General features: G+C 40.8%; 1 protein-coding gene across 4 annotated transcripts in view; it reads right to left on the minus strand.

The window, feature by feature from the left end:
- Positions 1-10,352, minus strand: part of LOC131242433 (disease resistance RPP13-like protein 4) — a 31,301-nt gene extending 20,949 nt beyond the window's left edge. For all 4 annotated transcript variants that reach the window (XM_058241067.1, XM_058241081.1, XM_058241075.1 and 1 more), the window contains exons 1-4: positions 10,252-10,352; positions 9,741-9,872; positions 9,482-9,613; positions 1,005-3,622 (exon numbers count right to left, since the gene is read on the minus strand). In XM_058241067.1, coding sequence (XP_058097050.1) covers positions 1,005-3,618 — 2,614 coding nt within the window. In that variant the 5' untranslated portion in view covers positions 3,619-3,622; positions 9,482-9,613; positions 9,741-9,872; positions 10,252-10,352. The remainder of the gene's footprint in view (positions 1-1,004; positions 3,623-9,481; positions 9,614-9,740; positions 9,873-10,251) is intronic.
- Between the last annotated feature and the right edge of the window lie 11,338 nt (positions 10,353-21,690).

The raw sequence follows: 21,690 nt of genomic DNA on the forward strand, positions 1-21,690 counted from the left end.
CGGACTTGTAGAATACATTCATCTATAGTGGGTCCCGCTTTGTTTACTCAGTATGCTATGCTCCAGACGCAATACGCTTCCGAAGATTGAGGACGCGGATTAGATACTGACAGGTTGAACAGCGAGAGTCGCAACTGAAGTGACGTCACCCATCTATGTGGGACCATCACGATGTATGTGCTGTATCCACACCATCCATCCATTTGGAGAGATCATTTTAGTGAATGAGACAAAGAATTAGTCAGATCAAAATCTGGAGTGGACCCCTCCACGGAAAACAGTGGGAAGAGTGACGCCCACCGTTGAAACCTTCCTAAGGTCCGCTATGATGTTCATCTGAGATCCAAAGTGTTCATAAATTAAGACGGGCATAAAATAAGGGAAAACACAAATTTCAGCTTCATCGAAAACTTTTGTGGCCCTTAGAAATTTTTAATGGTGGCATCACTCTCTCCACTGTTTTCTGTGGTGGGGTCCACTCGAACTTTCAATCTGACTCGTTCTTTGGTTCATGCACTAAATTGATGTGTCCAAATGGATGGACGGTGTGGATACAACACATACATCATGGTGGGTCCCACGAAACTTGGTGACGTCATTTCAGTAGCGAGTCTAGCTACTCAACCTGTCAGTAGCTAATCCGCGTACGAAGATTGAATGGGTTATTCGCGGCATTCGTACCAGAAATAAAAATAAAAAATAAAAAATAAAGTATGGCGTGGCAGAGTGCAGTGGTCGCGAATCGCCTCTTCAATGCCTCTAACGCAGGCTTCACAAATGGTTTTGGATATACAAAATTAATAAAGTTTGGGTTACCCTTTAACTGGTGACGTGGACCAATGGGAATTAGGGTATCAGGAATTCTCTGTTGACCTGATAATCATAAAAGTATGGCGTGGCAGAGTGCAGTGGTCGCGAATCGCCTCTTCAATGCCTCTAACGCAGGCTTCACAAATGGTTTTGGATATACAAAATTAATAAAGTTTGGGTTACCCTTTAATTACCTGAATCTTCTTCTTCTTTCCTCCATTTCTTCTCCTTCCAAGTATCAACTGTAACATCGAATGGGAATGACTTGAGCTTCGGACAGTCCCAAACCTTGAGGAGTCTTAAAGACGGCATTGCCCTTCGCATCCTCTGCCACTCCTCTTCCAATTCTTGCAAAAAATGTAGCACCAAGACCTCCACTTTCCATACCCCACTCTCGCTGTCCCAAAATCTGGGACCCATCTCCCTAATCCTTCCCGCGTAACCATTAATGTAAAGAAACTGAAGATTGGGAAGGGAAGTAGGACTGAGCCACGCAGGTGTCCTTTCTCCTGGACAATTATAAAGATACAACTCTCTGAGGGATTTAAGAGGAGGAGAAAGCTCACCTTCAATCTTATTTACAACTCCATCTCTTTCAACAGAAATTTCCCCAAAATGTAACCATAGAATTTGCAGATGCTGGAGCATTGATAATACATTCCATTCCCCTTCTTCTATTTCTTCAACTGACTTTATCTCCATCCTAAGTTCTCTAAGTTTTGTCAAGCTCTTCAACTCCGAAATACCGGATCCATTTTTATTCACAGGACTAAACCGTACTAACCGTTCGAGATTTGAAAGCTTTCCAAGCCCTTCCGGCATGCATTCTAAAGAATGAGGTGGAAGGATTTGGATAGCGGTTAGCTTCTCTAATGTTGTGATTGACACAGGAAGCCTTTTCAAATTCGGGCAGTCCGATAAACGTAGAATCCGAAGATTGCGAAGATTTCCGATTGAATCGGGCAGTGATATTAAGGCAGAACTACTCTCTATGTTAAGATAAACGAGGTGCTGTAATGACCCTATCCCACTCAACCAATCGCTGCACACCACATCACCATCGAGATCACTGTCTGACAATGAAAGAGATAACACCCTCAACCACCTTACTTTGCATAGTTTTGCTTTTACACTTGCAATCATCTCTTTGCTCTGAATGTCCATCCCTACCAACGTCCGCAGCTTGGTGGGACTGTTTCCGATGCTCTCTACAGCTGTATTCCCCACAATTCCCAAACGACGAGACTGCTCACTGAATGCGGGACTACCTCCACAGTCAAACCTCACAAAAAAGCTCTCTTCTCTTGCAATTCTTATAACCATATCTCGAACCATATCATGCATTTTGCACCTAACATAGCTTCTCCCGAACAAATCTTTATCAACTCCAAGTATCAAAAATCGATTACATAATTCTGAAAAACATTCTTTTCCTATCTCAACTGCTGTTTTTCCATTTTTTCCCCAAACAAAACCCTCACCAATCCACCAGTTAACCATGTCACGAACATCAATTTCAAAATCTTCAGGAAACACGGCAAAGCACAAAAAGCAAGGTTTTAAGTGTGTTGGGAGCTCTTCGTAGCTTAACTGTAGTCTCGAAATGATCAGTTCATCTTTCTTATCGATTCCCAACTCCTCGCGCTCTAATATTTCCCTCCATTCATGGATATAATCACTCTTCCCCAGCATCATTCCACCCACAACCTTGATTGTTAATGGCAGTCCCCCGCACCTCGCAACAATCTCCTTTCCCAAGCCCTCCAAGTCTGGATTTGTGCACTTACCTCCAGTTCTTGCAAAAGCTACTTTACTGAACAAGGACCAACTATCTTCTTTTGAAAGAGTTTGGGGATAGTGTATGTGTCTGCCATCAGCTCCCATTGATTTAGCAACCTCTTCATTCCTAGTTGTAACAATAACGCAGCTACCCTCCACTCGGGGCAAACCAGACTTCAAGCTATCCCACCACATCCCTTCATTTGTTTGCCAAACATCGTCCAAAACTACCAAGTATTTTGCATCTAATTTCCTGTTGAGACTTTCCAATAGCTCCTCAACATCCATTCCCCTCAGAGATTCCTCTTTTACATCTAGCTTTTTTAACATCTTCTTTAGCAATTCGTCCAATTTGAAACTTTGAGAAACAGTAACAAAAACCAAGTGATGAAAAGAGTTTTTCACACTCTCACTATGACATATCTTTTGAGCGAGTGTGGTTTTACCGATTCCCCCCATTCCAACTATTCCAATCATTGTTGAGGGTCCATCTGCTTTTAAGATCCAATTTCTAACCTTTCCTGAGTCATCTTCTAATCCTACCATTTCAGCTTCATGCATTAGGATTGGGTAGGTCAATGGCATATTCCTACCATCTTCATCTTTGCCAGTGTGACGAGGAGCTGTTTGCAAGTAGGAATTCATCTTCCCTTGCACCACTTTTATTTTTTTATTTGTTTCCATCAACCGCTTTCCCATCCGACGGCGGGATTTCAAAAGGGCAGGAGAGCAATAACTAATAAAATTGGGTGCACACCCTTGGTCTTTTTTATGGAATTGAAGATGGCAATCTGCTATTACATCCTCAGCATCATATACCAGCTCTCTTAAGTCTCTCATTATTGTCTTGAAAGTCTCATTCCTCTCTTTTATCTTCACCTGAGCAGCATCCTTGAGATAGCTCTGCATATACTTTAGCTCCTGCGTTGTTTCTTCAAACCGGTCATCAAATTCAAGTAGTTGTCGACCTTCGCTTTCAAGTAATGACACCAAATTATCTAGGAGAATACGGACGACAGCATCTGCCATTTCCCTGTGCAATATTTTCATACATTTATGAAAATCGAATCCAAAACTAGAAGGTGAAGGAAAAGAGGAAAGAAAAAAAACTAGGCAGAAAATATTACAATTGAATTGTCTATAAGAAAGTAATTGCACAATTACTCCTATATACAATAGATTTATTTTCACTTTATTCTGATCATTTTTCCTTATGTGCAATGCATTTTTTAGAAACTTGGCAAGTCAATTTGGAACTTGACAATGTCAACTGAGATCAGCATGAGAATCTGCCAACTTCCTATATGAGTCAGGTTGTTACAAAACTCGTTAGATTTCTCGAAACTTGCCCGAGTTTTGCACTAATTCCATGGACTTGTCGAGTTTTGTGTTACTTGGCTGAGTTTTATAGAGTGAAAAGGTTTGACTTTTATTTTATTTTATTTTTTTAAAAAGTAAAGTAGGGGTTTGAACCCACCACCTCTAATATAAACAAAGGCCTTGCCTGAGTTTTGTTACATGACTCGTCTGGTTTCCTCTTTAACTCGCCCATGGTATGCACTAAATTGCTAGACTAATCGAGTTTTATGTTACTCGGGCTACTTTTTTAGAGTGAAAAGCTATGGTGGAAACAAAAAAAAAAAAAAAAAAAAAAAAAACCCTTACAAACAAAGCAACTTGATTATATGAACTGAGCAAATAATGGGCACCATTCTATCTAAGAGCAAATAACAGGCCCAATGTTTTGGTTGATGCTCCATGATTTAAGCCTAGATGAAATTGATGAATTGACACACCAACCATTGTTACCGTGGTACTGCATTACATCCCGATGGATTGTTGTAGGCAACTATTACACATTCTAGTTAGTGATGAAACCTGTCTCTATCATCGCCTGCTCGCTAGTGGGAAGTTTTTATGACTTTGTGTTGGATGGACACCTTGAGAGATATGGTCCCAATAGTATCACTCCGTCACCAGTAGAGGTATCTAGTATGGACGAAGGTCGGATCCTGGTGAATGTCACCCAGCATGAGAGAGGTGCGTGGGCAACAGGAAGAGACGAAATCACAACCCGGATGTGGAATGATTCGTATCTACTGAGTCGTTGAATTTAATTTCTTCAAAACAAATTACCTCCTACTGTGAGTGCAAGAGGATATAGGATCCAGATGATTAGACAAATCACACAGTGAATCTAATCAAAGACACGGTCATTCTCTTATCTGAGGACTACGGTGATAGTGGTCCTGACATCCTATGGTCGTATGAAATTAAGTTGGGAAGGAGTGAATATGGCCTCTCAATGACCGACGATGAAGGCCAATAGCTCGGAGAACGCTTCCAACACTATCAACTCTAAGAAGAAGGCTTAAGTTTCCCAACCATATGATCAAATTAGAAGTGGGATAAGTGAATAGTGCAGATAATTCCAAAACTTGGTATGGTAGAAGGATTAACTTCAGAACATGTATTTTTAGCGACAAAGTTACTTTCGTAGAAACAATTATATGGGCAGCTTTTCTCACCCTACGGGAACATAAGAAGAATCATGAGGATGAATGATATAGATGTTTTAATATGCCAAAATAACAATCTACTCAAGGATTTGAATGACATGGATGTTGATGAAGTAGAGTAATGATCCTCATGTGTATAAGCAACCCGATTATAGGTAATAGTGAGAAAAACATAGCACATATGTGGCGAAGCGGGAATGTAAAGTTGAGGGTAATGCCTACTGAGGTGTTTCCTTGCTGATTTCTATTTGCAATCACATACTCACTTTCTCCATTATGTTCATGTTATATCTACCACCTTCATCCATTTTTTTATTTTTTATTTTTCATATGAATATGGGGTATGAACCTAAAAAGGAAATCTGATCCAAATCATGTGTGGACCACACGACAGGAAAGATTGGTAACTGAATGCCCACCATTAAAAAGTAAATTCCTCTTCAGGGCTAGAAAAAGAGGTGCGGCTTCCATGGATCCCTAACTGATGTAGCTTACATTAATGCCGTCCATCCATTTTAACGATTCATTTAAGGTCATTATTCCAAAATTGAAGCAGATCCAAATCTCAAGTGGACCACAAAAGTTTTTTTAATACATTCCCTCGGGTCTCAAGAAGTTTTTAATGGTGGATATTCAATCACCACTGTTTCCTGTGGTATATAGTCCACCTGAGATTTGGATCTACTTCATTAGTGGTGATCATGCCCTAAAATCAGATTTCAAAACAGATGGACAGCGTGGATGTAAGTCTCATATATCATGGTGGGCCCTACAGTCAGGGGTCCACCCACCTCGGTGGATCCAATGATCCACCCAAACTGCTCCCCAGAAAAAGATCCATCCACTGTGGAATTTTCTCTTTGGTCCTTCATGTAGGTTTGTATGACTGGGATGAAAAGCAAAGATGGCTCACAACAGGACAGTGGACTGTATAAAAAGTGTAATGGTTGGTGTTTAATCCCCACATTTTGATGATGGTGTGGTCTTCCAGGGGTTGTGATCTCTTTCATTTTTGGGATAATTTATTATAAGAAGCTTGCAAAATAGATGAATGGCATGGATAGATCACATCATCATGGTGGCCCCCAAGCACTGTCCAGTATTCCACCACCACTTCAGTAAGCAATCCAAGGACGCGGTTTGGCCAGTGATGCTGCCACTAGCCAAGTGGCTAGTAGTCGTGCTCTATGGGCTCCACCATAATGTATGTGTTTTATATATCCATGCCGTCCATTCATTTTTTTAAAGATCATTTTAGGGCAAGATCCAAAAAATGATGCAGATCTAAATCTCATGTGGACCATACCACAGGAAAATAGTAGTGATTGAATGTCCATCATTAAGAACCTACTGGGTATGTTATAATGTTTATTTGATATCCAACCTATTGATTTGGTGCGCAAACCTAGATGAGCAGAAAAAACAAATATCAGCTTGATCCATAACTTTTCTAGCCCCATAGAAGTTTTTAATGGTGCACGTTCAATCAACAACTGTTTCCTGTGATGTGGTCCACTTAAGATTTGGATCTACCTCATTTTTGGGCTAATACCATAAAATGGAAGGCATGGATGAAACACATATATAATGATGGGCCCACAAAGCACCAACCATTCGCCATTGATAATTCCCCATGACTCAATAGGAAACAGACGATAATGGGTCAACTTACTTTGACATTTTGTATTGCCCATTTCCTATAATTTATCATAAATCATAGATTTGAGAAAACAAGGAAGGTAGGATGCAAGATTGCGTCGTATGCAACACAACACCAACTTAGTGGTGAGTTGACGTGGCAAAGTTCTGTGGCCCCACCATGATGTATGTGCCATATCCATACCATCCATCCAATTTTTGAGATCAATTTTAGGCATGAGCACAAAGACAGATCCAAACATCAAGTGGATTACACTACAGAGGATAATGATATCCACCATTGAAGCCTTACTAGGGCCCACCAATATTTTTATTTTCCATCCATCCTATTCATAAGGTCACAGAGACCTGGATGAATGGAAAGCAGAAAAATCAGCTTGATCCAAAATTTCCTGTGGCACCTAAGAAGTTTTCAATAGTAAGTATTCAATCTCCACTAGTACTTTCTATGGTGCGGTCCACTTGAGGTTTGGATCTGCCACATTTTTGGGTTCATGTATTAAACTGATTTTACCTCAATCACAACAATCCATTTATTAAAATCTAAATCACAAAACCACACATTCCATCACAGCAACTTTCATTATTTAAATACCTATTGAATCCTTGTAGGGCTTGGTCTAGGTGGGTCTGGCATGCAAAGTTGCCACCTAGAATCTTCCTATTCATCTAGAGAGTTTTACAGCAGGCGATTCCTATTGATGTAGGTGTTCAGGGGCGGGGTGTATCATTAACCTCTTAAGTATTTTTGCTACTCTATCGACGCAACCAGAGGTCATTCTGCTGAATCCTTGCACCACATTTTCATCAATAGCGTGATAGCTTCAGCTTGTTGAAAATTTTTGGGAGTCTTTGTCAATCTGTCAATCGAAGAGAACCTCAGCTTTTGGTGGAACCGCGCAGGCTCGCAGCAGTGTTCCTCCCCGATTATTAAGATTACCCCATCTTTAATTTTGTGAGAAATATGGAAGTCCAAAAACTCAGCTAAATTCGACGGCAAGGTTATAATGCATGAAGCAGAGATTGTGTTTAAGGTGAAATGCTAGCTATCCTTGCTTGTAGAATGAGCCCCTGATCTTTTATGCCCTTCGCCAAGTAGAACCTCTTGGTCCTTTCTAGGGATAGCTGATTCAACGTCTCCATGATCCCCCAATTGTGGTCAGGTGGGAGAAACCGTGTACAGGCTGGTCCAAGCTCAACATTGATGGCTCGACTAAGGGAAGCCCAGAGCCATCAGGTGGAGGAGGTATTTGCAGGGGTGACAATGGTGAGTTTATTTTTGCTTTTTCAGTAGGCTATGGGTTAGCATCCAACACATATGCAGAGCTTTGTGCAGTTCATGACGGGCTCTCCTTTTGCTTCAGTTTTGGCATATCTAATATCGTTGTGGAGTCAGACTCTAAGCTCGTGGTCGACTTCCTAAATGGTAATATGTGCCCCTCCTAGAAATGAGCCTATTGGATTGAGAGAATTTAGAGATTAAGCTCGATGAGTAAGATAAATTTTCTCCACATCTATAGAGATGGGAACGGGCCAACAGATGGTATGGTCCGTATGGGTAGTGAGACTCAGACTGCCTCACTATTTCGTCTCTCTTCTCTCCTCCCGCAGCATGTTAGGGGAAGCCTCTTCCTCGATAGGTTAGGCCTTGGGGCGGTTCGTTTCGGCTCTCTTGCATATTAGATCTTTGTTGCGCTCCTTCCCCAGTCTTAGCTTCTCCATTATTCTTCCTGTTATCCATAGATGTTTGGGACTACTTGTAGTAGGCCTTGTGATAGGCTTCTTTCAAGTCCTTTTTTCTTGTCGAAGCCCGAATGTCGTTAGAATAGTTTTTCCTTCTTTCTTCTTGGGCCCTGCTTTCTCTCTGGGCGAAGGATCTGAGTGTCTTTGGTTTATTTAGGGAGGTCTGGCTCATTTAGTTGTTGGTTTGGTTTGTTTTCAAGCGCCCTACTGGGCTTATGGTTGTGTGTGTGTGTGTGTGTGTGTGTGTGTGTGTGTGTGTGTGTACCTATTGAGAAATGATACAATGGGCTATATGAATGGAAACCTTCCCGTGCACATAGTTGTACTTGGAATCGTTGAAATCCACATCAACTACCCGAACCGTCCATTAGGTCCAGCCCGCTCTTCATAGACAACCTTTAAAATATCATAATGGTCGGATGATTTAAACCATCCATTCAGTGGCTTACCGAGATCGATGGACAAGATTGCTCATTAAAGATGAGCCACAGTAACGGATGTTTCAGACCATGTGATTGCTTAGCTTCTTTTTTTTGTTGTTGTTGTTGTTGTTATTGTTGTTGTTTTAGAGAGATGAAAGAAGATTAGACTAGATGTAATGGAATTAACTACTTTGGAGATGTTGGTCTGTCGAAACATGAAACAACAATAGCTAAAGAAGTAAGAATCACAAAAATCAAATGATTAATTAAACCTTCTGATCAATTGCATGCAAGATTGAAAGGTCAAGATCGAGTAGAGAAAAACAGGTCCAATGATAAACTCGATGCATCTACGCATCTACTAAAGGTGAGTTGCATAGAATTGTTTATGTTTCTTTAAAAAAAAAAAAAAAAAAAAAGAAACACTTTGGCCACTCAATCTATGAATTGTAAAATGGATGGTTAGTTAAATAATTAAAAAAATCGGCATTTAAAGGGATAGGATCCCTCTCCTTATAAACCATGATAAAGCTGTAGAAAGAAGCATACCGGAATGAATGATGATCAGCTTATAAAATGAGAGAGAAGGAAGATGGATTCTTCAATCAATAGGAGAAAGAAGCACTTTGGTCAGATGATGCTATCCACTCAATCGTCAACTCCTTAAAAGTCGTAATAAAACTGTAGGGGGAAAAAAAAAAAAAAAAAAAACATACCAGTTATCTACCCATCTGCAATGTAATCTATTAATCTCTCATGAAAGAATAATAAAATTCCAAACTGGATAAAGCGGTGGAAAGAAGCATACCGGAATGAATGATGATCAGCTTGTAAAACGAGAGAGAAGGAAGATGGATTCTTCAATCAATAGGAGAAAGAAACACTTTGGTCAGACAATGTTATCCACTCAATCATCTGCTCCTTAAAAGTCGTAATAAAACTGTAGGGAAAAAAAACGTGTCCATACCAGTTACCTACCCATCTGCAGTGTAATCTATTAATTCCTCATGAAAGAATAATACAATTCCAAACTGGATAAAGTGGTAAAAAGAAGCATACCGGAATGAATGACGTCAGCTTGTAAAACGAGAGAGAAGGAAGATGGATTCTTCAATCAATAGGAGAAAGAAGCACTTTGGTCAGACGATGATATCCATTCAATCATCAGCTCCTTAAAAGTCATAATAAAACTGTAGGAAATTTATTTAAAAAAAAAAAAAAACATACCAGTTATCTACCCATCTGCAGTGTAATCTATTAATCTCTCATGAAAGAATAATAAAATTCCAAACTGGATAAAGCGGTGGAAAGAAGCATACCAGAATGAATGATGATAAGCTTATAAAACAAGAGAGAAGGAAGATGGATTCTTCGATCAATAGGAGAAAGAAGCACTTTGGTCAGACGATGCTATCCACTCCAATCATCAACTCTTTAAAAGTCGTAAAAAAAAAAAAAAAAAAAAACGTACCAGTTATCTACCCATCTGCAATGTAATCGATTAATCTCTCATGAATGAATAATAAAATTCCAAACTAGATAAAGCAGTAGAAAGAAGCATACCGGAATGAATGATGATTAGCTTGTAAAACGAGAGAGAAGGAAGATGGATTCTTCAGTCAATAGGAGAACGAAGCACTTTGGTCAGATGATGTTATCCACTCAATCATCAGTCCTTAAAAGTCGTTAAAAAAATAAAAAACATACCAGTTATCTACCCATCTGCAGTGTAATCTATTAATCTCTCATGAAAGAATAATAGAATTCCAAACTGTTCATTAGGTCCTACACACATTTCATGGACTACCATGCAATGTCACACCAATTTGACAAATTATTAGTCATTTGATCCAGGGCCTTTAATGTAGACGGTCAATATTGTTTATAAAAAAAATAAATCAAATCAACAGTATGATACATCTCTACTTGGTAGGGCCCATCATGGATTGCTTGTGTTTCTAAAGAATCACACTTGAGAAGCCCATCCATGCCTTTTTAAATGGATGGATATAGAAAATAAGGCTAAGTCGGATGGTTTGAATCATCCCATCAGTATGGTTTTTGCATGGTTTAGATTTTGGGCAAGGGAATTTGATCTTCATATGAGGGGTGGATATGATCTTGTAGATATATGCCGGTGTTAGTGCACTGATTTATACCCCTTATTTGTCAATCACATGAGTACATGTGTCATATAATTGGTTAAGCCCATGGAAGTTGAAGACCGAAGGCACAAGTGGACACGGAGAATCAATGAACTAGCAAAGAATATGTATATGAGGTGTCTTGGTGATTCTAACCATTGACTTAAAACAAGTTAAACATTTAGATGATCTTGACCCTAATAGGTAAACCTTTTATTGATAATCCCTTAGTCTTAGGAGCCTTGATCACCGAATCTACCTTTGGTCCGATCGAAATCGGCTAAAACATGCCAGCATGTTGTGACAGAAATCCAATATAATTCGGCTACAACTAAATGCCACATACGATTTGACTAAAGACCATATTCGATGCGACCGAATACCACATTTGGAGGAATTGAAAGTGCAAAAGTCTATCCAATGGCTTTTTTGTCTAATTCGGTGTGACTACAACTCATTTCAGTTCTACCAAAAACTAACCGTTTGTACCTATTTTATGACCGTTAGAACTCAATTCATTTATAAAGAAGATTTGGTCTTTGGGAATTTTAATGGGTTTTAGTGAAATAGAAGTATAGGTGATTCCATGATCATATCCCTCATCCTAAGCTTATTAGTCCATGAGATCTAAGTTATCTTCCTTATTATTCATCACTTGAAAGAAGACTCCAACCTCAATGAAGAAGATGAACTTGATCTCCACCTTATTCTATATATTAGATTTGAACCAATAGTCGAATCTTTCTCTAAACCATCTAGAATACTCATCTTGGTGAATCTCCTAGAAATTCAATAATCACACTAGTTGTAGGAGATTTCTCCATCCTCCTATCACATTGGTCACTGCAATGGAGCATCGCATGTAAGGTGTTTAATCTTAGAGTTGAAACATTACCAATACATTAGCATCAACGATCGAGGGATCAATGGGAGATGATTGAAACACGGGAGAGTATCAATCAAGCAACTTAGGAAGGCCCTACAAAAGGGGCTCAATTCGATAAGTAAGTTGTCAAATTGTAAGAGTCTTCATACTCTTTCCTTGTGTAAGACTGAGTGTAGAGTTTGTAACCCAAACTCGCATAGGGTTTTGTATAAGACCGTATGACCACTGACATACTGTGCAAGTCCTTGTGTAAGTCAATGACACAAGTGTTCTTATGTGGGCCACCGACGAGAGTGTGCATGTGGTAAGTCATTTTGTAGGCCACCGACACGAGTGTATATATGGTAAGTCCTTGCGTAGGCCACCGACATAGGAGTACATGGGGAAGTCCTTGAATGGGCCTTCGGTGGGAGTGTACACTTGTTAAGGTTAGAAGTGAACCTAATTTAAAACATCCGATAGTGAAATCCAATACACTCATGGGTTGAGTGCATCCGTCGGGAGTGAAGTAATGAAACCGAACCAATATATATACTTATGTTTAAAATTATATTTGAGCACTTGTCTAAATATGTTTATATGATTGTTTAGTTGAATTATCTATATACATGATCAGATCAATGCTAGGAGTTGATAGGTAGCATATCCTACAAATACATATACACTATCATGTTTATAAACTATATTACTTGATTACCACATCTTTTATAGTTTATGTGATTGGACTCACTATTAGCTTGGAAGCCTTAGTGTTAAATTACACTACTTAATTTAATTTGTATATTGGTTTAAGTAAATAATACATGCAAATGGGTAGACCGAACCTCTTAATTAAATTCTAAGTTATGGTCCAATTTGTGGATAACTTCCAAGTGAGAGCAGATTAGGTGAGACCCTAGACTCACCCAAGTCGATATTTTCCCTACATCCAGATTTATGTGACCTTGTGAACAGGTTGGATGACAAATAAACATCATGGTGGTCCTAAGGAGATTTCAATGGTGAATATTATTGTCATAACTACTTTCTGTGGTGTGGTCCACCTAAGTTTTAGATCTGCCTCATTTTTTGGGTTGTGCCCCAAATTAATCTCACAAAATGGATGAATGATATGGATATAATACTGTTGAGGGTCGAATATTGCATATTAGACCCCAAGTATTACCTGATTTTACGAACATGATACTGTTTAACGGTCTGCTTTAATCGTGTTTGTGTTGTAAGGTGTATTTAGGATCCTGGACTAAAAAAGGGTACTAAAAGCATGGATTTGATGCTCTGAAGTCATCAAGGCAAGGGACGGACCCCAGAGAACTGAGATCGAAGAATTTACATGCCAGAGATCCGAGAAAATCATGCCACTCATATTAAACGGGCCCAAAAATCATTCAGAATGCAAGATCACAGGGTTTCTACCATCCGTTTGGCTCGAAACTTTATATCTAGCCTAAGGACCATAAATTAACCATTCACATCAAAATTCAGCCCTTTGATCAGTGTATAAGTGACCCGATGGGCAAGATCAGATAATAACTATTAAGAAAGCATCTTAGACATCCTTAGGAGATCGGGACCCAAACTAGACCGATGAAAAGAGCATGAAAAACGGGGGATACTCGTCAAATTTCAGGAAATTTGGACAATGTACTCTGATATAACAGACGTCGGAAGATGATTGAGGAATTGATAGCAAATCTGTAAATAGAGCTATAACGATGCATACTCACCGATTTCCACTTATTTAAAAGGTGTAGCCCAACTAATTTATGAAACTTCCTCATCTTTTACCCCGTGTTCTAACATAGTGGGACAAATACGGTGAACAAAGTGGATTGCTCATCAAACATCACAGTGGACCCCACATAATACCACAACCAATCATGTCAATCACGTAACTCTATTACGTTATTTTCAATAACGTTTGAAACACCCGCTCATCACATGTGTTGTGGCCCATCCAAAGCCTGAATCTGCCTCATATTTGGACTCATGGGCAACATGACCTGACCCAACTAATGAACGGAATAGATTTTCACAATAACATTGGGGTGGGACCCACCTGACTTTACTGCCAACTACGGAACCAAAACAGCCGTCTCTTTGAAACAACATGCAGAGGTTTTACGTTAAACCTCGTCTCCCACATCCCTACAAATTGTGGCCCACCTAGGACCCGGATTCACCCCATATCTTGACCCATGGCCTAGCACCATCACTCAAAGAAAATGAACGATGAGGATCTTCCAAAAGACTGCCAAAAGTGGGCCCCACCCAACTCCAACGGAGAACCAAACAGGTTACGTAGCGACGTTCGTAAGTCTCACTACCTATTGCTGCATAAGTCCTCACCGCCACTCCTAGCCTCTGTAAAAGGAAAGAAAGAAGGATGTGGGCAGGAGCCGTGCAGCTGTGGAGGCAGATCCATCGTTGCATCTGACGTGACGAAGAAAAGAGAAAGAGATAATATGGAGTAGGTGTCTTCATCAGAGTTTTTATCTCCCTTCCTTAACTATTTTTATTATAATTCTTGAAGAGATTTTAGTTGATCATGCCTATGATCAGCTAAACCTCTTAGCTAGGGCTAAGAGGTGAAGCTTGTAGCGTGATTAGGATGGTAGCTTTGCTTTGATTCATGGTTATTGAACTCTTATGGTTTCTAGCTTGATCATTAAGGAATATTTTTAATTTATAATGGTTTATTGTGACTCAAATTACAGTAGATCTGCAATAGCTTTGAGTATATTCTTTTCATTATGAGATTGTAAACTTAGGAGGCCATGTTGTTCACCATTGTCTCCTGGGCATGGTTGGGTGATGGAACCCTTCCTAACTTTCACAATTCTCTTGTGATTGGCTGTGAGATTGGTAAATTGTTGTTATTTGTCATAGTATCCTGGACATGGTTCAGTGACGAAATCACTTCCAAATCTTCACCATTTTTATCTATTGATGATTAGATCCATGAGAAGTTTAGAGATCTGACTAATCTCTTCTTACCAAATGGATGAAGATAGGACTCAAAGTCTAGTTGAGTTCATGAATCAAGCGTAGATCTCCCTGATCTCTACAAGTGGATCCTCTGAATCCCTAGTTTCCTACCTTTGATTTCTACAAATTTTAGATTAATATTTTCACCATTACTCCCTTATAGTCATTCAATTTCGATTTCATCTCATTCTAGTTCTAGTTCTAGTTATTTCAGATTAAGTACAGGTTTCAGTCCCTGTGGATTCGACCTCGGTCTTACCGAGTTTATTACTACATCACAACCCTATACTTGGGGTTTGAATAGACACATACATCATGGTGGAGCCCACAATACTTGGTGACATCGACACACCTTAGATACAAAGCTATCCATCTATCAGGAAGCGAATTGGATTGCTTGGTGTGCCACGCACCACTGCGTGTTGACATCACCAAGTTTTGTGGGTCCCACCATGATGTATGTGTTATATCCACATCGTTCATCTATTTGATGAGATCATTTTAGGGCATTGGCCAAAAAACGAGGCAAAGCCAAAGCTCACCCAAAAAAAAGAAGCTATTTTGATGACATCCACTGTTGAAACCTTTCTAGGGCCCACCGTTATGCTTAATTTTCATCCAACCTATTCATAAGGTTATATAAATATGAATGAGGGGAAAACACAAATATCATCTTGATCCAAAACTATGGCCCTACAAAGTTTTCAATGGGAGGCATTCAATCCGCTTTCTATGGTGTGGTCCACTTGAGAATTGGTTCTGCCTTTTTTCTTTTTCTTTTTTACCATGCACTAAAATGGATGGATGGTATGAATATAAGACACCTCATGATGAGGCACACAAAATTTGGTGATGTCAACACCACGTCAAAACTGCACTAAGGTAGGTGGTGCATAAAGCTGGGCATGGGACGACTCAACTTGCCTGACTCGACTCTTCCGACTCGTTTAGACTCGACTTGACCCGAACCAAACTGGAGGGTTAGTTTGAACCAAGTAGGCTTCGTCCAATCCAAACTCAAACCAAATCGAATTTGAGTTACCCAATAACTCGACCCGACTCAAACTGAAACTTGATATGGTCTCTCTCTCTCTCTCTCTCTCTCTCTCTCTCTCTCTCTCTCTTTCTCTCTCTCTCTCATCTCCATTCCCTCCCTAATCTCTCATTCCGAATTGGTGCCAACTCGAATCGACTCAATACTTTTGACCAAGTCAGATTCGGTCTAGATTAGTCCAGGTCGGACCCAAACTCGCATCAATTCAAGTATGCTAGACTAGGTACCGAGTCGAGTTGAGTTCAGATCAGGCCTATTTCAAAACTGGATCGAGTCGAGTCAGCCTTAACTTGTTCCAAATCGACTCAATGCCCAGCTCTAGTGGTGCATAGTACTAGGGGTGTTAACGGGCCAGGCTTGACCTTAAAAATTCAGAATTTTTAATAGGCCTAGCCCGATGGCTTGGCCCAAAACAGTTCAAAATTCGGGCCAAGACCTACCCCAGGCCAGGCCCATTGACAGCCCTACATGGTACCCACACGAAGCAGATTGCATGGTGTGCCATACGCCACTGGGTGGTGTTGACATCACCAAGTTTTAGTGGGCCCCTCTATGATGCATGCGTTGTATCCACATTGTCCATCCATTTTGTGATATCATTTAGGACATGGTCTAAAAAAATAAGGCAGATTCAATTGAAAACTTCTTAGGGGCCATGTAAGTTTTTGATCAAGCTAAAATTTGTGATTTCCCTTCATCCTAGTATATGTGACCTTATTAATAGGTTGGATGGCAAATAAACATCATGGTGGGTCTACCAAAGGTTTTAACGGTGGGCATGTCTCCACTAGTTTTTGTAGTGTGATTCACTGTGAACACTGAATATTGGCGCCCACGCTGATTTAAATATTTTTGGTATGAAAGGTGGGAATTGTGTTGGCTGATTTGTGAATGTTGGAGTCGCCACTAGCCAATTAATCTCAAAATCCCGCAATTGGCTAGAACCCGTGAAATATGTAAGGTTAGAGAAATTCGAAGACTCTCCTACCTTAGATTGACTCCTGCTCTACGATTCGGGATTCTAAGTAAGGGACCTCGGTAACAAAGAGGGAAGGTGTTAGGCACCCTCTCTGCCCGTACAAATGTACGGTCTCTACTTGGCGCGGTATGAAAATCTCAAGGGATGAATGATGTGGTCGAGGTGGGGCTAGGCACACGTGAGTTTCTGATGTGGCAAGATCTGAGATTTTGGCAAGCTAGAGAGCATATGCCCAACAGCGTGTTGTTGAGGGTCAAATATTGCATATCAGACCCTAGTTATTGTCAGGATTTACAAACATAGTATTGTTTAAACGGCCTGATTTAATCATGTTTGTGATGCAGGGCGTATTCACGAGCCTGGATTGGGAAAGGGTACTAAAAGCATGGATTTAATAGTCTGAAGTCACCAAGGCAAGCGACGGACCCTAAGAGACCAAGATCGACAGATTTGCACGCCAAGGATCCAAGAAAATCAAGAAATTGAAGCTTAAGTGGCCTGAAAAGTGTCCAGAATGCAAGATCATAGGGTTTCCACCATCTGATCAGTTCGAAACTCTATACGTGGCCTAAGGACCATAAATGAACCGTACACGTAAAATTTCATCCATTGGATCGCTGTGGAAGTGGCCCAACGGGCAGATCAGCCCACAAATTACTGATCTGGGGCCCGCCTGATCTCTGGAAACACCTCATCTTCAGTTCAACGCCTTAAAACATGTGAAGAACCAGATGGACGGAGTAGATTTCTCACAAACATCTCTGTGGGACCCACACAGGTAGTGCATGTACACGTTAAGCAGGTGCACCGGGCGCACACCAAAAGTCCAAAAGTCAGTCAGCAAGCGTTGACCGACTCTCCTTCTCAAATCGGGATCCCTCTCATAGCAGGCGAACGTGGGTCCGCCGGTTCCTCTCTGTGGGGCCCATTCATCATCCAAATCATCAATCTGGACCGTCCATTGTGTAAATAAGTGGGGTATTAACCTCACCTAGAGGACCTTTTGGCATCATGCAAGTAATTGAAAGATCATAGCAATCAAATGCAAGATGGGCGGTGAAAGAAAAGCTTCAATGGGCGGAACCAAAAGTCCTACAAAAACACCCTTTTTCAGCTAGTTTTTCGAGTGGAACGCAATGAGCGGATTGGATTTTTCCTTCTGAGGTCAATCTAGGACCCACCAGCCATCACAACGCTAATTACGCAGGCTCTGTTTTGCAATAGAGCCTGCGGATGAATTCTGTGGGCCACCACCGTACATCAAATGTTTGATCCAGACCGTCTAAGAGAGTCCCTCATTCCATCTCATTCACGCCTAGGTGACAGATTTGAGATAGACAATGGCGCTTGGTTTTCAACCGTTCAAATGCCCGGTAGACGTCACCAAGAAAGAATCTGCGGGCCACTCCAAATCGGAGCCAAAATCAACATATCTAACTGGATTTTCGAGCCGTATCCAATGGATGGAGTAGATTTGTCCATCGACTGCAACTTTGGGCCCTATGAAGAACCAGCGCACGTTTGTGTGTTGTTGATGCGTAAACATTTGCACCTGCTGTGCGTAAAGAAGATGCCATCTCCACTGCTTCTCGAGGCGGAAGTTCTCACTGACCGACTGGTTTTTGCTATAAAGAGGAGTTGGACGTCAGGGATTGAGGGTGCTCGGTTTTGGAGGCTTGAACGTGGGGAGGAAAACGGACGGGGAGTTGCTGGACCGTGGGACTGGACGTGGCTTGGGTTGCTGGCAGCGTGTGGAAAGAAGAAAAATCTGAGGTGAAGCAGCAGAAGGAGACTTGGAGCGCTCGTTTTGGAAAGGAGGAGGAAGGACAGTTGGGTGGCACGTGAGCTGAGCGTGTGGAGGGGAAAAAGGCTCGGTTTTGGAAGCTGGCAGCGTGTGGAGATGAGAAAGGATTGAGGAGGTTGGCTGCCTTATTTTTTTTTCTCTTATTTTCTTTTGGCTGTCATTCCTTTCTTTCCTTATGAATCCTAAGGATTTTAGCCTAATCATGGTCGGCTAAACCTCTTAGCTAGGGCTAAGAGGTGAAGCTTGTATTGAGATGGAAGATTTTATTTAATTATTTAATTGTGAATTAAACTTGATTGTGGTTTGATTATTCAAGGAATATTTTTCTTAGTCTTTAATGGTCTGTTGTGACTGAAATTACAATGGGTTTGCAATGGCTTTGAATATTTCTTTTTCCTTTTTATGTTTATGAAGTCAGGAAGCCCTGTTGTTCATCATTGTTCCATGGGCATGGTAGGATGACAGTATCCTTCCTGATCTTCATACATTGTTGATTGGTTGGCAATTAGTTTAATCTTGTTGTTTGCTTTGTCTCCTGGGCATGGTTAGATGATGGAATCCATTTTAATTCATATACCTTTCATCTCTTGAAAACCAGATCAAGTAAGTTCAGTTTGAATTCCATAATCCTTGATGCAGGCATAAGATCTCCCTGATCTCTACAAGTGGATCCTCTGTATCCCTAGTTTCCTTCCTCGGAATTCCTTAAAGTTTTAGATAATTATTCCACAATTATTTCTTAAATTCTATTTGGTTTAGATCACATCTTGGTATCAGTCCCTGTGGATTCGACCTCGGTCTTACCGAGTTTATTACTACATCACAACCCTATACTTGGGGAGTGAACACGTGTGTAAAAGGCGGATGTGATAATGCTTATGCAAAAAGGTAAAGAAGAGTGGACTAGATCACCAGAAAATTATAATGTGACAGGATCCAATATACGGTAAGTCACAGAGCATACGTTCACTAGAGATCTAGAGAAACATGGGGGTTGAGAAGGGAATAAATGTCATGATGAATGCTTGTGTATGAGATGAATGGGTCTTTGGCTTGAACTTGAGTTGGCTATAACATGAGGTACACCATGGTTAATCCAACCTAGACCTAAGGATTGAGATGGTTGAGATGAGGTGAGGTTAGGAGGTGGCTAGAAAAATCTGGAATTTAAGGCCTGGGAGCTCCCCCTCACTCTCACTCTCACTCTCTCCCTCTCTCTCTCTCTCTCACTTGAAAAGTGGAAGTTGTTGTTGAAATGAGAAGAGGAGAGGGCTATTTATAGCCTTCTCCAATGGTTTTATGGTAATTATAGTGTTTATGAGGGTTAAAAGCTCATATGGCAGTTTGTGAGTGGTTGAGGAGAGAGAAATGCCACGTGGCGCGCTCCCATTGGCTTTTGGGGTTGGTAAAAGAGTAAATAGGGTCGGCTGGGGAGAAATTCTGAAAGAAAATTGACTTTCGGACGCTGTGACAGCTTTTGCTTGGAGGACACACGCTTCGCGAGCGACAATAGTCGGAGTACCGCCGGCGGTAGTCAAACTACCGCCCGGGCCGGGCTCAATCGTGTGGGCCTCGTTTAGTGCACCGGTTCATCTGATGGTCTTCTTTTTGGATTTTTTTGCTCGACTGGGTGTATTCCATGCTAATCAGATGGATTTTAGGTTCAGACTGGAATTCGGGTTTAGCTAGATTCAAGGTCTAGGCTAAGGTTAAGGTGGGTTTTAACGGTTCGGATTAGGGTTTTGGAGTGTAGATTAGGGTTTCGGGATGCAGGTTAGGGTTTTGGGTACGGATTAGGGTTTTGAGTACGGATTAAGGTCATGGTTCTCGGACTGTCTTAACCTTCTCAAGATATTAGCCTGGGTGAGGTGTCTACATTCACTTGAGTTTTTTATCTGCTTCTTTTTCTCTTTTTTTTGCCCTTGCCCTAGAAGGTAAGGGCGTGTGGTACACCACGCAATCCATCTTCAATAGCAGATTGAGTCCATGGTGTGTTGATATCAATAGGTAATGTGGGGGCCACCATGATATATGTGTTGTATCCACACCATCCATCCATTTTTGGGATCATTTTAGGGCATGCGCCCAAAAACGAGACAGGTCCAAAGCTAAAGTGGGCCACACCACAAAAAGTAGTGGGGATTAAATGCATACCATTGAAAACTTCCAGGGGACTAGAAATTTTGGATAAGGTGATATTTATGTTTTCTCTTCATCCTGGTTTGTGTGACCTTATGACAAGGTTTGATGACAAATAAATATCACTGTGGGCATTAGGAAGGTTTCAATGGTAGGCATCATTGTCCCCAATGCTTTATGTGGTGTGGTCCACTTGGATTTTAGATCTGCCTCATTTTTTTGCTCATGCCCTAAAATGATCTTGCAAAATGGATGAATGGTGTGGATATAACATACATACACATCGTGATGGGGCCATAGAACCTGGTGACGTCAACACACCTCGCACACCGCAACATGCTTCCTCCGTTTCTGTGCAACATGTCACTTTACCATTCAACTTTGGCGGCTAACAGGTTGCCTACATCTTTGCTTGGGCCCTATGACAGGTGTGGCCTTTACTGTGGGTCCTACCTTGATGTATGTATTATAAATCCACACTGTCCATCCATTTTTCCCCAATCATTTTAAAATCCAATTCTCAGGTGGACCATACCATAGGAAACAGTGGCGACCATTAATGGGTCATAAAAGTTTTGGATTAAGCTGATATTTTTTTCGTCTTTATCCAAGTTTATGTTACCTTATCAACAATTTGGATGGAAAATATACATTACCTAAACATTACTGTAGCCTTAGGAAGTTTTTAATGGTAAGACATTCAATCACTACTGTTTCTTATAATATGGTCCACCTTAGGGGTCGTTCGGTGCCATGAATTTGAG

Source organism: Magnolia sinica, chromosome 1 (genome assembly GCF_029962835.1).
Source record: "Magnolia sinica isolate HGM2019 chromosome 1, MsV1, whole genome shotgun sequence".
NCBI lineage: Eukaryota > Viridiplantae > Streptophyta > Magnoliopsida > Magnoliales > Magnoliaceae > Magnolia > Magnolia sinica.